The sequence below is a fragment of the Lepidochelys kempii genome, chromosome 4, assembly GCF_965140265.1.
Source record: "Lepidochelys kempii isolate rLepKem1 chromosome 4, rLepKem1.hap2, whole genome shotgun sequence".
Taxonomy (NCBI): domain Eukaryota; kingdom Metazoa; phylum Chordata; order Testudines; family Cheloniidae; genus Lepidochelys; species Lepidochelys kempii.
This window is the reverse complement of record NC_133259.1, coordinates 32,363,623-32,379,688: the sequence shown is the minus strand read 5'-3', so window position 1 is coordinate 32,379,688 and position 16,066 is coordinate 32,363,623. Positions and strand designations below refer to the sequence as shown.

Below are 16,066 nucleotides of genomic sequence, written 5' to 3'. Positions count from 1 at the left end.
AATTTGTACCTTCCTTTCATACTCTTGATATTCTTTCCCTGTAGCCAGGTCTTTCGCTTCTGTGAAGACACTAACCTTATGGCGCAGATTTCCCACAATAATCACAAGTGTAAACTCCTGGTCAGATCGCTCTAGGGATTACCATCCAAAAACAATTCCTGCCATTAGTGAATTAATCTGTCAGTCAACAGACCGGCCAACGGGAACTGCAGCCCTACAGATGCACAAACATCCTCCTTCCAAGCGACTGAATGTATGACCCCATGCATAGTGCACGGTCATCTTCAGTCCAAAGCCTAGGAAAATTTATAAAGCCCATTTCATACAGCAGCAGAACTGAATTATTTTATATGCTCTAGCATAAATTGCAAAATTCACACTCCAGACTAGTGTCAGATAGTGAAAATATTTTAAAGCCCCAGCCTTGATAAAGGGAACTAGTCTGAATCCTACCCAATTATTTTTTAAAAAATTTAACTCCATCTATTCACTAAGGGTTCTTGATCAAAAACCCAATAAAGTCAAGGGAGAATTTCCATTTACTTAATAGGCTATAAATCAGGGTCCTTTTTATTTATTGTGGACCGGAGGACTCTCTGTATTTCTCATAGAGCAGTGAAGATTTTTCCCAGTTCCATATCACTGCCACTATGGAAGATGGAGACTAGAGAGAAACCAGTTTATCACTACTGAGCAACACAAGTGAGTGACTTGTTTTCACACTCTCCCCCAGCCTCCACAGGCTGCCTGAGCAGTGCTGCAAATTTCCATTCTTAAGTCCTTCCTTCCAGCCTTTAAAGGAACTCCAGGTAATCTGTTACATATGCACATTTTTAGCATATAAAATTAAAATGCATAAATAAATAAATAAAATCTAAAAGCCACTTTCCAATTACCTCATGATTTACTGAAAAGTTTTAAATGGTGAGACCACAGCATCATTCACTTACGGTACATTAAGAGACTTATGAAAATACCTCTGCCAGTGCCTCTTTTAGCTTGTTATACTGTTCCACATCAAAATGTTGGCTTCTGGATTTCCGGTAGAAGTAGTGGAGGAATTGTCTGTCTTTAACATCTGGGTAAACATAATCCTGACAGATAGAAAAAGGACACAAATGTTTTGGTTTTTGGGCAGGCAGAGGGTTAGGAGTGCAAAGACATTTCTACAGATGGAGTTAAATCAAACTAACATACGTAAAAAACCTTATAGTAATTAGAAGAAATCTAAACCATGACAAATAAATGACCTTATTTTCAGAATTGCAGAGCACTCACAGCTCCCATTGGAGTCAATAGGTGAGATTGTCAGAGGAGACTAAGGAAGTTGGGTTCTTGACGCCTTTAGGCTCCTTTGAAAATCCCAGACAATGGTAGCATCTGAAAATCAGGCCATTGGTATTTATCAATTTATCCAAACAGAATTACCTCAACCCTCCTGAAAGTCAGCAGAAAGCAAGAGGAGTAGAACTCACTCACAAACCCAGCCCTCAACAAACTAGCTGAGCTCCAAAACCCAGCATCCTTCCCCACCTGATGTTTCTTGCATATGTACTATAGGTTCCATATGTGCAAGTATTGGATATTCACCAACTATGTCCATACCAAACAAAATAAAAATGGAGGAGGGCATTATTGAATATGCAGCATGAAAAGGAATACAAGTAACTATCCAACTATGTGCTTTATAGTACATTGTAGGATCCCAAACATTTAATGGGCAAAAATGTAAGTTCCTTTATATTGTACAGGAATTGATGGCCATTTCCACATTCTGCACTTTGTCCACGTTCTGGGGTTTTGGTGTTCAGGAACTCTTCCCCCTCCTCTAAACATGCCTCATGCCAACCTGTGACTTCTCCTTTGCACATCCAAGAGCAAGAAAGGAAGTTAGGCCACTTAAGAAAAATCCGTATCTTACTCAAGGAAATAAACTAAAGGTAGTCCAGGAAAAACAGCTGAAAAATTTCCATGCATGCATCAAGTGACATCTGAACTCCATCAAACAGAAAAAGAAAACTGATGGGTTTGCCTTCCTGGCCCACTAATAGGTTGCATTCCTTGACCAGCCCTGCTTTAGTACTTCCACTCTATGTAGAGACATATGAGATACAGTTACCATCCGGGCCACATACAAAGAATTGAATGAAAGAGGATAGTTTTCATTTTCAGCATCAGATGGTATCCGTCTGGTCACTAATTGCAGTCAGGATTTTTAAGTGCAGCTCAGATGAGCAGTTTATCCCTGAGCTACATTAAAAACAAAGTTCCTGCCTAAGTGCAGTTCTACAGAACACACATGCACACGAACTTTGATGTTTAAATACATAGGCTAATTTATTATGAAAATCAGTGTAAGATGACTTCAGACATGTTTATATAATGGGACTTACCTGTTTAGTAAGTACAAAGTAAGCGTAGAATGCCAGGGCACTCCCGTAAGTGATAAAATACGTCACTGGCTCCATTATATCCCATGAATAGACCCACCACGTGAGCCAGGCCAGTGCTCCACCTTGAGTGGACAGTAGTGCTAAGCCAGTCCATAGGAGCCTATTGGTCTTTGCATCTGCACTTGTTGCAATTTTGGCTTTCATCTAGGACAAAAACGTTATTCATTCAACATATTCATATTCATATTCAACATATTCATATTCATCCACATATTCAACATGTGGATATTAATTTCATACATTCCTCTGACACCAGGGAGAGAACACATCCCAGTATGTACTTTCCTCCTGGATCAGAGCATGCATTTAAGACTCCTACTCACTTTACTCCTGTGCCAAAAAATTAAAAATTCTGTCAAAAAAAAAATTCTGCACACAATATTTTAAAATTCTGCATATTTTATCTGTCAAAGTAACACAACACAATATAATCATGCCAGTTTAAATTATTTTAGTAATTTATTTCAAAATATCTGTTGGCAAGTATGTCTGTAACAATGCAGACCAAAAAAAGATTCTGGTAATTTTTTTTTTTTTTGACAAATAGATTCCTTATAGGGCATATTAATACAGAATTTTGAGTAATTAATTTAAATTACAATACAGAACTGTATTTCCTGCACCCATCAGAAGCAGTGCAAAGGCTTGTGAGTGTCAGGAGTAATAGAGGAGCTGAGGGAGAGGGAAGGAGCCTGGAGTGAACCTGGAGAGTTGTTGGGTGTGGGTAGAGGTAATATGGAACAGGGTTGGGGTTTTTTTTGGGGGGGGGGAGGGGCAGGATTGTTAGGGAGTTGGGGAGGCCTCCCTCATGCAGATCCTGGCTGATCCCAAGCCTCTCCCATTCAGTCACGCACATCTGCCCCTGTTCCCACCCACCCCCATCCCAATGGGTCCCTGCAGCCCCCTTCCCTTGTTTCCATGTGGCCATGCACCCCACTCCCATTCAACTCCTGGCTCAATGCTGTCACCCCACTAGCTCCTGAGCCCACAACCTAGTCTGTCCCCCCTCACTAGCCATTCTGAACCTCAGTCTGTGACCCCCCCCCAGCAGCCCCATGTGCCCCCTCTGTCCTAACCTGGCTCCACAGGCCAGGTGCTGTGCCACTGCTTACACGCAGAATTTTTTCCCCCCACAGAAAATACATTCTGCCCCAGAAGTGCTGCAGTTCCGCCTTTTGCCCACCAGAGGCCTTTTATGGCACAGAACAGCCCGCTGCATTCATGCTGTTGGCTTTTCTGGCAGCATAGTGGCCTCTTGTGGTCAAAAGGCAGAACTGCAGCACTTCTGGGGCAGAATGTGTTTTCTGCGGAAAAAAATAAAATTCTGTGGGACACATGTATTCTGAGCATGCACAGAATTCCCCCAGGAGTATCACTTGCAGGCCTTCCCTTCCCAGAAAGGCTTTGAGTTCACTCCCTGCATGGAGTACAGAGGGAATGAGCTCTACGAGGCCTCCATCTGGCCGTCCATCCACACCTTTGGGATTCTACCAATTGGATTTGCATACATCAGCTGATGCTGCCTGATTTTTCAGAGAGGCGCTTTCACAGCAGCTCTAAGATTGCTGCCTTCAGTGTGAGGTCTGTTCCCACCCCATCAGGCTCTTACTGGTCTCCTCCTCCCTATTCATCCCTTCATGTCACTTTAGCTTGGCCTGTCTTAGATTCACCATGTTTGCCCCTTTCCTAAGTTACGGTCATCATTAGTCAGATCCAACTGGCTGACCTGGTGATAGCATCATCACAGAAAAACAACACTGTTTTTTAATTAACTAATGATTTTTCTGTGATATGGCAACATCACTCCGGACACCCAACCAGGTTCAGACAAAGTAACCAGGCAGTCCAGGGTAGTGCCAGCTCACCATAGTTTTTCTCCAGTTCTAGAAATTCTCAATAGGCTATGCCAAAAAACAGGAGGAGGAGGAGGAACTGGGTTGAAAATAATCCTGCATATGAACTGGCCATCACCTACCTGTCTGACAAATGAGGGGGGCTTGGCCCATTCATTAATGCTGGAATTGTCTTGTCATGGAAATTAGTTAAGAGAATTTTTTTTATATATATATATATATATATAAAAAAAAACAACCTTCCCAACCTGCTCAAGGGGTACTAGCTGTTCCCTTAGGTGGTCCAGTTTCTGAAGCAGTTCTCTCTCTCTCCTTAACTGGTGGTCTTCTAAATGAAGGGCGATGAACAGTCTATGAACCAAGGATTTGATATCTTCTGCTTCAGTAGCATGCTCTCTACTCCACTTCTCTGAAAAAAAGATTATGGTTGTCACAAGAGAGACAGGGTGGGTGAGGTAATATCTTTTATGGGACCAACTTCTGTTGGTAAAAGAGACAAGTTTTCAAGCTTACACAGTGACCTCCAGAAGACCTCTGTGTATCTTCGAAAGCTTGTCTCTCACCAACAGAAGTTGGTCCAGTAAAAGATATTACCTCTCCCACCTTGTCTTTCTAATATTCTGGGACCAACATGGTTACCAGCTGCAAACGTGGCTGTCATGACTGGTAAGATGTATCAAGCAATGCTCTTTGAAGAAAACACTGTCACTGTTTACAGAGAGTGTTTACATGAGGCCACAAACTGAGGCTCAAAGGGGAGATGAAGCCAGACTTATTTTTTGTGGGGACTGCCATGATTTTTTTTTTTAAAAAAAAGACAAAAATATGCCTTGGAACAGATGTAACTGGATAATCAGATTTATTAAGACTTCAACACAGCTGTGGTTCTTACCTTTTACAGGGACTTGTACACTATAAGTGGTGTTGTTGATTACAAGTTTGAAGTCATTCATCAACAAAACTTCCATCAATGCTGTAGCAGGGATCTTGCTACCATCTGCAGGAGAAAACAGGAAGGCTTAAATCCTTAACACAAAATTTACTTTATTAAAAAAAAAGAAAAACCTCTATGTCCATGGTTTCCAAAAGTAACACCAGATAAAACTGTGTCTTTTAATAAACATTACATTAAGTTTGGAAGTGGCCAGTATGCAGATACAACAACAAAGTGCTTTTAGCAAATACATTTCTTAACAGTAGTAAGCCAAGAAGCATCATCTGAAAGTGCCCGCATTTCATTTGACCTGTCTGGCATAACTCACTATTGTTAGCAGCCTCCCTTTTATTTCAGTTCCAAGGAGAGACATTGTAAGGAGAAAGCTATATTTAAAGACTCTCTTTACCTGTGTCAAGACCTTAAAATTCTCCATTTTACCTAACACTAAGTCTTGGTTACTTTTAACCATTTCCTTTTGCATTTGGCTTGGTCTGGAAAATTAAACTAGTTAGATCAGATTCACTTTCTAGAGAATGGTCTTGTGGTTACAACACAGGGCTCTGCCTCAGGAGATCTAGCTCCACCAAACTTATTGAGGGATGCAGGTAAGTCAAAGTTTCTCTTTCTGTCTCTCTGTTTTCTCTTAGTTGGAGATGGTTCTTTTAAGCTCTCAGAAACATTGAGAGGCTAACATTAATGTTTGCAATGTTTTGGATGGAGGATACTACAACATAAGACAAGACCTTAGAAATTCCACACAAGAACTCAAGGATTATGATGCAAAGTTATTTACAACCTTAATTATAGTATCACTACTGTGGTTCCATTTCTCTTTAGTTGGGATTTATTGTTTGAAATCAGAGTATCAATCACTGGAGGAAGAAAGATGAAGATGTATCTCCTTTCCATGCCAACTTTTTACTATTAAGTTGACAGCCTCTTCAGCATGGCTATAGAAGTCCTATATTTTCAGTCCTCATTCTCACACACAATTTTGGTTGAACCCTGAATAAGATTTGTTGGAAACTAAACAAACCTCACTCGGTTACAGATTTCCTTTCCCTGGATGAGTTCTTCTAGCTGGGAGTAGAGAATTTTGGCATTCTTGTTCTCCAGATTTTCCTAATCAGTCAGTACAGATGGGAAAATTTAGTGCTTATACTTTTAATATATTTTTTAAAGCAGGCTTTAGCTTTGATTGGGAGCAAGGGGTGTGTATAATGAATAGTCTTATTAAGGGAGGTAAGGAGGCAGAAAGGAGACAGTGCACTGGCCTCTGTCGAAGAGAGTTCAAACTCATTCTCATCCTTTTGTCCATAGACTTGTGGAAGTACTTATTGGCCCACCAACAATGAAAAATAAGGGTAAAAAAAAAAAGATTAATAGTTCACATGAATCTGAACAACTATTTAAGATTGCAGACAAGGGAACAAAACAGGAAGGACTGAAAGACAGGTGCAGACAGAGGACTTTTCTAAAACAGTGAAGCACTGAAAATATTGATACATGAATGGTATATATAATAATCACTGGAGTGTAGGACTCTTTTGTTGTTCCTCTCCACCTCAATCCCATTTGCTTCCATAAATCTATGGTGCAAACTGTTGACGTAAGTTTGCTTGTTGTACTGATGACCCCAGTTTAGGAAAATACTTAATCAGACGCTTAAGTCCACTCCTAATGGTTTTAAGGAAACGTTTAAGAACTTTGCTGAACTGGAGACTCAGCACCTGAAATGGACAGACTGCCTGGGAGATGTAGAAGAGGTCTGAGAAACAGGAAATCTGGGCTCTGATTCTATCTCTGCCACTGACTAACTGTTTGATCTTACCTCCATTTTCCTATTAATAATTTTGAAACTCTTGGCTGAGAGGTGCTATACGAGTGGGAAATATAAGTATGATTCCTGACTGAGCATACTGGAGGTTTTATGCTGCCATGCTACAGTCCCAGACTTTCCATCTGTCTCCATGTGCCTGTTATAGAAGCACACTGTAGATAACTCCACACCTGCACTTTCTCTGCTGTCTGGACCCATTTGGCAGTAGCTGCTGAGATTTCTATTAATGAGCCCAAGAAGCTAACACACCAGCTGGTTCTCCCTACCCACTCTGTGTGGGTCGGGTGACGAACTGAGAGCACTATCACTTTCATCCAAAAAATTTAAATTGTGCACATCCACTCAGTTTTTCAACATTTTACAAATGTCACCTTAATAATTTACATGTAAATGAGCTTCAGCAGTCTCATTAAAATGCCATTTAAGACAACAATACTTCAAAAAGGAGCACTTGTTTGAAAGCTCCAGATAGGATTTCTTTTTCATATTTGATGCAATATTGAGCTTTATTAACCTGTCTAATGCTTTGTTAACTGGAGGAAAAACAGAAAAGCACTGGAAGCCTGAAAAACATAACAATTTTCTGTACAAGGCAATTTTCCTTCCCATTTATCATACTGCAGGTACAGAGATGTCAACAAAAAGCTTTTCTTTCTCTAAATTTATACAGTGCTAGAATGATATCCATAGAAAAAGTAAAGTAAAGTAAACAAGCCAGTTCAGGTTATCTTATCTTTTTCTAATATATAGTGTTAGGTTAGATCTTTCTACTTTCATTTTATCTACTAGCAAAAACAGGAGAAATATCTGCATTTAAATCAAAACTTCCTGGGATATTCATTTCTTGTTTAAAAAAAAAATAGAGAGAGTGTCACATTTTAAAATGTAATAATCCATTGTGTTTGGCTAACACTTGTCAGTATAATAGTCATTTCCTGATAAAGTAAATATAAAAGTTATTCTACATTGTTACAATTACTTGGCATTTGAAGGTTTGTGGTGTAGAAGATTAACTATGTCACAACTGTTAAATAAATTCAAGCCAGATACTTTATCAGATGAGATGTTTCCATCCTTGGTGAAGTTAGCCATATTTCCTCTAGAATTGGTAGGGACATCTGCAAAATATGTGGCCATGCAATTTCTTATTGAAATAGCATTGTGTACTATATCAACAAAATAACTGAAGCTTAAACTGAAGCTAAGAATGCGTGGTTAACATTAAACTTTTTCAGCTTAATATATAGGGATGGGATTCAGCAGACAGTTACACTTTTAAGTGTAAATACTCCATGTAGACTCCACTAACATCAATAAGACTTTGTACTGGGGTTCCTGTGCTCACAGGTGCACTTTCTGCAGGATCGTGACGTGACTTAGTTATTTGCAAAGATTGGGGATAGCCCCATATTACCGCATAATCTATTGTGAAAACTCACATAAATCCTAGTCCAGACAGTTCTGAGGGTAACAATTTGTTTTCTTGCTTGCAGAGAATATAAGAAAGTATTACAGAATATAACTTTTGCAATGCCTGTATTTTATCCACATGCTCAAATAGACAGACTATTGCCTTCATTAAATCAATCTACACGCTTTATGAATTCAGAGGATAAAAATGTTTTAAGAGATGAAAATCAATTACAAAAAGGATATTAAGAGCCTATTTTGTAGTTCAAGTATGATATACTCTTCTACTCTGGAAAGAAGAAAATCTAAGTTTCTGCTTATAACTGTAAAAGTTTGTAAGTGGTAATATACTATTTCAGAGATAACAGTGTTCTTATAGTATGAGCACACACAGTAATGACAAGGTAGTTCTGGTTGAAAAGGCTCCCTCACCATTAATTTCTATTTTCAGCAGATTATTAAAAAAAAGTTCCCCGCTAAAAAAAAATCACCTCTGGCGCATAAGCACAAAATTTCAGCCCAAAGGTATATTTTCCTAAGTCTGCCTGGTTTTGTATTATACGGATGTGAAAAATAAAATGGCTCATTCACAGTTAAAAACTACAGAAGATGCACATTCTAATAATTTATCAAGTGGTTTTGTGTTAAAGGGAGTGTTGTGCCAATAGCAGTCTTTGTTACCATGATGTATGTTTTGTTGAATTAAAACATTGGTAGAGAAATAAAGATACATAGCAACATTTTCAAAGTGCCCAAGTGATGGTTCAGGTTCTCCCAGGGGAGGATCATCCAGAGTAGGCATCGACACCAGAGTCAGGTGCCTGGAAGAGTCTGTCGCTCTTTATCAGCAGCTCAATGTTCTATGGGGCTTTGTTTCTAAAGGACGTATGTGGTCTATCTTCAGGACAATGAGTTTTGCTTAGAGTGCCCCCGATCAGTACTGAGTTTTTAGGGCTGCCTCGGTGCCAGTGATGCTGGGGTCAGTTTCCATGCCCAGTCCTTTATTAGCACCCTCTTCTGTGCGCCAGTCTTTGGAATCGCTTGCTTATTAGACAGGGTGCTAGGTAAGGCTGGTGTGCCTATTAAAAGGACTCTAGAGCTTGTCTCCTCAGGGTCTCATGAGACCTTCATAGGTGGCTCCAAAAGATGGAGCTTCAACCTGTGACTTACATATTCTTGTGGTGAATGACAGGTGCACCAAATACCCGCTCAGCATACATGACTCTCCCAAACAGAAGAGACATTTGTGTCTATCTTTCAGGGGAATGCGACCATCACAGGACAGACAGGGCTTGAAGCCACAGGTTGAGTCCACCATGTTAAGTAGTCTATAGAGGGGGTCTATACGAGGAAGGAGGTGGGGTGGGAAACAGTCTAACCATCAATACTCAGTCCAGACAGGTCAATATAGATCATGGCAGTCGTATGTTGAAGAATCAGAAGAGTTCTGAATGTTTGTAGAAGATTTTTGGGACGGTTTAGTCAAAGCTAAGAACCATCATGTTGGACAATTGCCAGGTTTTGCCTCATTGCCATGGGCGGTAAGAGACAACTGAGGGAGAGTCAAGGTCGCTCCACACTTTATGTTTCTGAGACTGGAGAACTGCAGTTGACAGGCTTCATGGCAGAAGTGTGTTTTAAAGAGGTGTCTGAAAGAAGCAGCTTGGCACACAGCAAGAGAGGGAGTTGTAGAACTTCCTGGTGTGAGGGCCAGCATGGAAGAAGGCACAAAAATAGGGAATGGTTTAAGGCAGGAGTGCCTGGACTGAAAAAAGAGCTATACGTAACACGAGGTGATAGCAGAGTCGTGAGAAAGCACAGTGTTGGGCAAAGCCTTGAAGGTGAAGATGAGAAGTTTCAACCTGCTGGAAAGGCCAAGAGTAGGCAATGAAGGAATTCAAAGAGCGACACGACCTGGTCAGAGTGGCTAATAAGGAAGATAGTTTTGGCAGCAACATTTTGAATTGATTGTAGGAGTGTGAGGTGGGAATCAAGGTAGTCACAGCAGTAGAAACATACAGGACGAACAAATCGGATTTTGCAACAAACAGGACATAGGGGGAAGGAGAAAAGAGGGTCAAATACAACACTGAGGCTGTGAGCCTAGGAAACAGGGATTGTAGTGAAATTGTTAACAGAGAAAGATATACAAGAACCTCAGTTTTTCCCATTGTGAGCTGGGCTATCCAGAAAGAGATGCTGACACACAGGAGGAGACTGGATAGGTAGAAGAGATTGTGGTGAAGATGATGATTTTGGAGTAACAAACAACGGAAGAATGAGAGGTCACCAAGGGAAAGTATGTATGGGGTGGAAGGAAATAAAAGCAGCAGGCCAATGGCAATATTTTCTTAATTAAGGGTTTTTAAGTTTGTAAAACAAAGTCACTAACCCACTCAAAAAGTCTCTCACAACAAGCCTATAGGATAATCTCAAATTGCTTATTTAAGGGCCATATACCCATCTTTGAGCAAGACCTTAGGAATTTCTGTCATTCAGGGAATGATAAAAATTGAGATCTCTGTTCCACAGTGGGTTTTGTTTCCAGAACAATGGAACTCACTTGGTTTTGGTCGCAGAACAACAGAAGACAGATTTCTTACCAAGAAAAGAAAATCTATGCCTTCAGCTAAATAAATCCTCACCTATTGTTATTCTCAAGTTGTCTCCCAACCTCTACATCATACTCACAGAAACATTGACAGACACAACTAGTCACACAGAGAGAGAGAGAGACTCTCTCTCAACCCAGTGCAGGGGCCTTTAAGACTAGTGGTAGGAGAAATATTGGGAAAGCCAGAAGCATTAAAAAATCACTGTAAAAAAGATGAGCTTTTTGAAGACGGTATCAAAGAAAAGTACCAGATCATAAAAAGGTTAAATTGACAGGTCCAAATTCTGTATTTTTAATCAGGCTTCTCTAGGGAGATACTGAAATTAACCCATGGAACATCATTAATTTATGATAATCTTAAGGAGTACTAACAATTAAGAACCACCCATCCTCTTTAGTTCTATAGAATCTGATCAATGACTGAGAAAAAGAATACTGCCCAAGACAATTACTGTTTACAACCTATTTAAGAAAGGACAAGTTCAGGTTATTTTAAACAGGCAGCAGAGTTTGTAAATACCAGTTGTAAAGACTTCTGCCCTCTGAATTCCCTTATCTTCTTTCTGTACATCCTGCAGGAAGGTCCCCACCGTTGTTAACATTGGCTTGACGGTAAACTGACAGCGCTCTTTTCTTGAAGGTAACATAAGGGTTACCACAGGAAGGCCATATCTGTAATTGACAGTTACTTCTAAAAAAAAGGAAATAAAGCCATATTGTAATGTTTTAAATTTACACTTGCTTTTAAAAACAGAGATGTTTAATATAGAAAGACACTGACAATCTGCATTTGTTCAATGTACTGTACTTAACTACAACATAATGCTTCATACTTTAACTTCTGGAACACTCAATCATTATCAATAATAATTAAGACCCGCCACACGACTGTGAAGCAAGTATCCTTCCCATTTTAATCCTGGGGCAACCCAAGCAACAAAAGGGTAGGTGAACTGCTCAAAGTCACTCAAGAAGTCAATGACAGGGCTCAGAATAGATACCCAATCTCCGACTCCCAGTTCTGTGCAGTAATCCCTCACCATGGCTGAATGAGAGATACTTGCTGCTATGCAACTGAAGTCATGCACATTCAGTGTTTCTAAACATGTCATTTTCAGAAGGCTGGAACTGGAAGTTCAGTTGATTTGAAAAGAGAAAACTTACCATCAGATGGCACCAGTGTGCTATAGCATGCTGCTTTATAGTGCTTCAGATTTCCACTTTGCCTCAGACACAGCATCTGCAATAGAGATTTTGGCTTTAAGAAAGGGTTGGGATAGAATGTTTCCTTGGTGAGAGGCAGTCTCCAGCCCAATATGGTAATCTACTTAAAATATGAAAAATCATCTCCCTAAATACAAAAGGCTTTAGAGACTCTCTTGCTGGGCAGGACCATTCCTATTTGTCCTAATATTTCAACCAGTATGCTACTAATATCTTAAGATGAAAGCACAGCTCAGAAGCAGAGCAGCACTTCTTTAGTGTTAGGCAGTATATTGTAAATAACTTGAAATGTTTCTACACTGTCATGGCTTGTAGGAGAGAATATCACCACTCACTATGCACATAACTGCTTGGAGAAGGTCATGCAACCTATCTTTTACAATAGTATTTGTCTGTGTTGAATGAAAAATAGCTTACTTTAAGGGAACTGTGTTGTTTGAACTTCTGAGTAACCAGTAAGGTAATAAAGAAGCTGTTTTATACTGGTTTGGTAAATCTAAGTATTGAAATATCCACCAGCTTTTTGTGGATTGTCTATCCCATTCTTTGCAGTTCACCCTGAGTGACCACAGCTGGCCCCCACTAGGACCCTGATGACAGTTACCTTTTGGAATGAACACACAGAGTAATCACAGCAGGTGTTTTAACCTGAACAAGGTCACTAAAAATGTCCACCCCCTGAAATACCGGTAAATAACGATAATATGTCTCACTCAAGGCTTGTCTACACACAAAAGGTGCTTTACCTATATCGGTATAGTCAAAGCAGTACAACTCCTCCCCTCGGGTGGATCCAGTTAGATTGGTATAAAGGTTCTTAATACTGGCATAGCTATTCCCATATGGCAGTGGTTCTCAACTCTGGTCCACCGCTCGTTCAGTGAAAGCCCCTGGCGCGCTGGGCTGGTTTGTTTACGTGCTGCGTCTGCAGGTTCAGCCAATCGCGGCTCCCACTGGCCACGGTTGGCTGCTCCAGGCCAATGGGGGCTGTGGGAAGGGCAGCCAGCATATCCCCTCGGCCCGCACCGCTTTCTGCAGCCCCAATTGGCCAGGAGCGGCCAACCGCGGCCAGTGGGAGCCACGATTGGCCGAACCTGCAGACGCAGCACGTAAACAAACCAGCCCGGCGCGCCAGGGGCTTTCACTGAACGAGCGGTGGACCAGAGTTGAGAACCACTGCCATATGGGAAGGGAAATAAACCAGAGTCTCCTTTATGCCAGTACCACTACAACTACACTCAAGACTGGGCCAGTATAACTATACCTGTTTAGAAAAGAAAAAAACCAAACTCTGGCCCCCTTAACTGAAAGTTACAAAAAAAGAGTGTGGATATGGACTAAGCAAAGTTGAGACTTGACAGGGAAGGAGGAAACTGCACAGTTTGGGGTCAGTTTACCAGATAAAGGAGTAACCCCCTGGAAGGCTTGCAACACGCTTTGCCTGAGGCAGATATATTTCTGCTTTCAGTGCCTGCAAGCTAAACCCTTTATGAAATGTATCAAGGGGGCATTACAAAAGTATGGGGGACCCACCCGCAGGTAGTAGCTTGGGGACCTGATTATGATGTTCTTGTATCTAACTGAATTGTGAGCTTTTCCTTTTTGGATAATAAGCACCCTGTAGGGTAGCAAAAAGAATAAGTTTATAAAGAGTGATTCCATAGTATGTGTTGTGTGTTTCATTTATGGGTGGTGGTTTGCAGGGTTTGGATAGGAGTTTTGTTTTTTATATCTGCCCCTCCTGCAAACTGGGTTTTAAAAAGTGAGAGGTTTTCAGGTTGGGAAATTCTCAGTTGCTTGTGACAACTGAGTCTAGACAGTGGGCAGGAACCTGACATTAAATACAAAAATACCTTAAAATTATTGTTTTAAAAAAGAAAATCTGTGGCTGCTAGCCAGTCCATGATTGCTGCAGAACAATCCAGAACTTTATAGCAGTAGCATGAACTGAAATCATCTCTCCCTGCTCCAAAAGCACAAACTCCTTCCATCTGAGCAAAAGGAAACTCTCTATTAGCAAATTAGGACCTGTGACACAGTTAAGCAGTTCTGGTTCCACCTAGTAGAAGACATGCACCGCATGCCACACATACAGCGTTAGGCACAACAGTAGAAAAAAAATTAAGCAATTCATATCCCAGTTTTTCAGAAAAGCGTTTCAAAGCAAGACAAAACAAACAGACTAATATGTCCTCAGTAATCCAGTATATAATAATCACAATGTATCAGGCATGTCTCCCTGGGAGCTACTTAAGACATGCCTCTTTGTATTGATATATGATGAGCAATTACTTCTGCTTCTGCTCATTAACGAATTACCTGTGGTTCACCCTGTCCTGGACATTGTACCACACTGTTTGCATGAAGGTGCAGCTTTATTTCTTTTGTTGCAGATTTTTTGGCATCAATTTTGTTTAGACAGTGGACAACCTACTCAATAATTATCAGTTGGAAAATACTAATTCACTTTATAGATGCCTTTCTTGGAATGAGTTCTTTTAGAACATATGGGTGTATTCTTTAGAAGATTGTGTGTATTGTTTGTAACCCACTAGAAAAAAGTCTTTGTATACTGTATTTATAAAGATTGAAATGAAATTCTGACTGTAAGATAAAATGGATATAATCTGCATCTATTAATGAAGTCATGTTTGAGTGAAACAAAAGGAATAGCCTCACAGTACATATTTTATATGCTTTCTCTTTCTGCAAAGACTTATTCCTGTGCTTCTCCCCAGTGCAAACAAACAAAACCCTTGATTATATCTTTTTCTTTCCTTCCTGAAAAACAACCTGTTTATAATCAAACATGATAATACTTACACACAAAGAGAAAAATAAATGGAGGTAACTCAAGAGGCTTTATTAGCTTTAGACAGTAAGATAGCAGGAGAGGTTACTGGCTAAGAGTGAAGTCATGCTTTAGGGGATAAAATGGTTTGTTAAATGAGAAAATAGCTGAAAAAGGAGTAACAGTGAGTGGTTATAACTGGTATCTACTCAATGGAAAGAGGTCACTAGTAGATTTGCCCTAGGGTTTGTTTTGTGACTATCCTTATAGATAAGTCATATTTGATCAGAATATAAACATATGACAAAGGCTTGCTGCTGATGCTGAAAACCATGTTCTAACAAACTATATGTAGCAATGCAACCAAGTTCAGAGGGACTGGGAATATTGGTTAAGCAACTGTCTCCATTTATGCACAATGCTGTTTAATGTACAAAAAACATAATAGATAAGCCTGGGAGGGAAACAACCAGTAGACAGTGATGATACTTACTCAACAAGACAGTCATGGAGCAGATTAATCAAGAAAGTTTTATTTGTAAATGGAGACTAATCATTAGTCATCTGCACAGTGCACATAACTGCAGTACAGAAAGACATAAGTACATCAAAAAAGGAACACAATTCAAATCAAGCCAAGTGATTGTTTCTGTGCAAAGCCCAGTTTCTCCGTAAGGGAAAACAAAGGGCTGAGTTAACATCCTTGCTCTGCTCAGGATTTAAATCTGGGGTTCCAGATGTGATTTTAAGTATGAGTCTCTGGCCATTAACCTATCCCCCCCAGCATAAAGCACTGGGCTGTAGTGATTGCAGTTCTGAAAGGTCACACTGGTACATAAAAGAGAGCATCTTTTCAAACTATATTGCAATTAATTTGTCACTGTTTTTAAGGAGCCAAGAAATCACCACACATTGTAGTAAAAACAAGCAAAGACTCAAAATAT

The 16,066-nt window shown here is 40.1% G+C and overlaps 1 protein-coding gene across 3 annotated transcripts in view; it reads right to left on the bottom strand.

The window, feature by feature from the left end:
• Positions 1–16,066, bottom strand: part of MCUB (mitochondrial calcium uniporter dominant negative subunit beta) — a 73,347-nt gene that overhangs the window by 2,029 nt on the left and 55,252 nt on the right. For 2 of the 3 annotated variants that reach the window (XM_073340881.1, XM_073340884.1), the window contains 6 exons: positions 12,272–12,347; positions 11,628–11,798; positions 5,199–5,303; positions 4,546–4,715; positions 2,394–2,597; positions 978–1,094 (listed from right to left, as the gene is read on the bottom strand). In XM_073340881.1, the coding sequence (XP_073196982.1) occupies positions 978–1,094; positions 2,394–2,597; positions 4,546–4,715; positions 5,199–5,303; positions 11,628–11,798; positions 12,272–12,347 (843 nt within the window). The remainder of the gene's footprint in view (positions 1–977; positions 1,095–2,393; positions 2,598–4,545; positions 4,716–5,198; positions 5,304–11,627; positions 11,799–12,271; positions 12,348–16,066) is intronic. The other variant, XM_073340883.1, reaches the window with a different exon arrangement.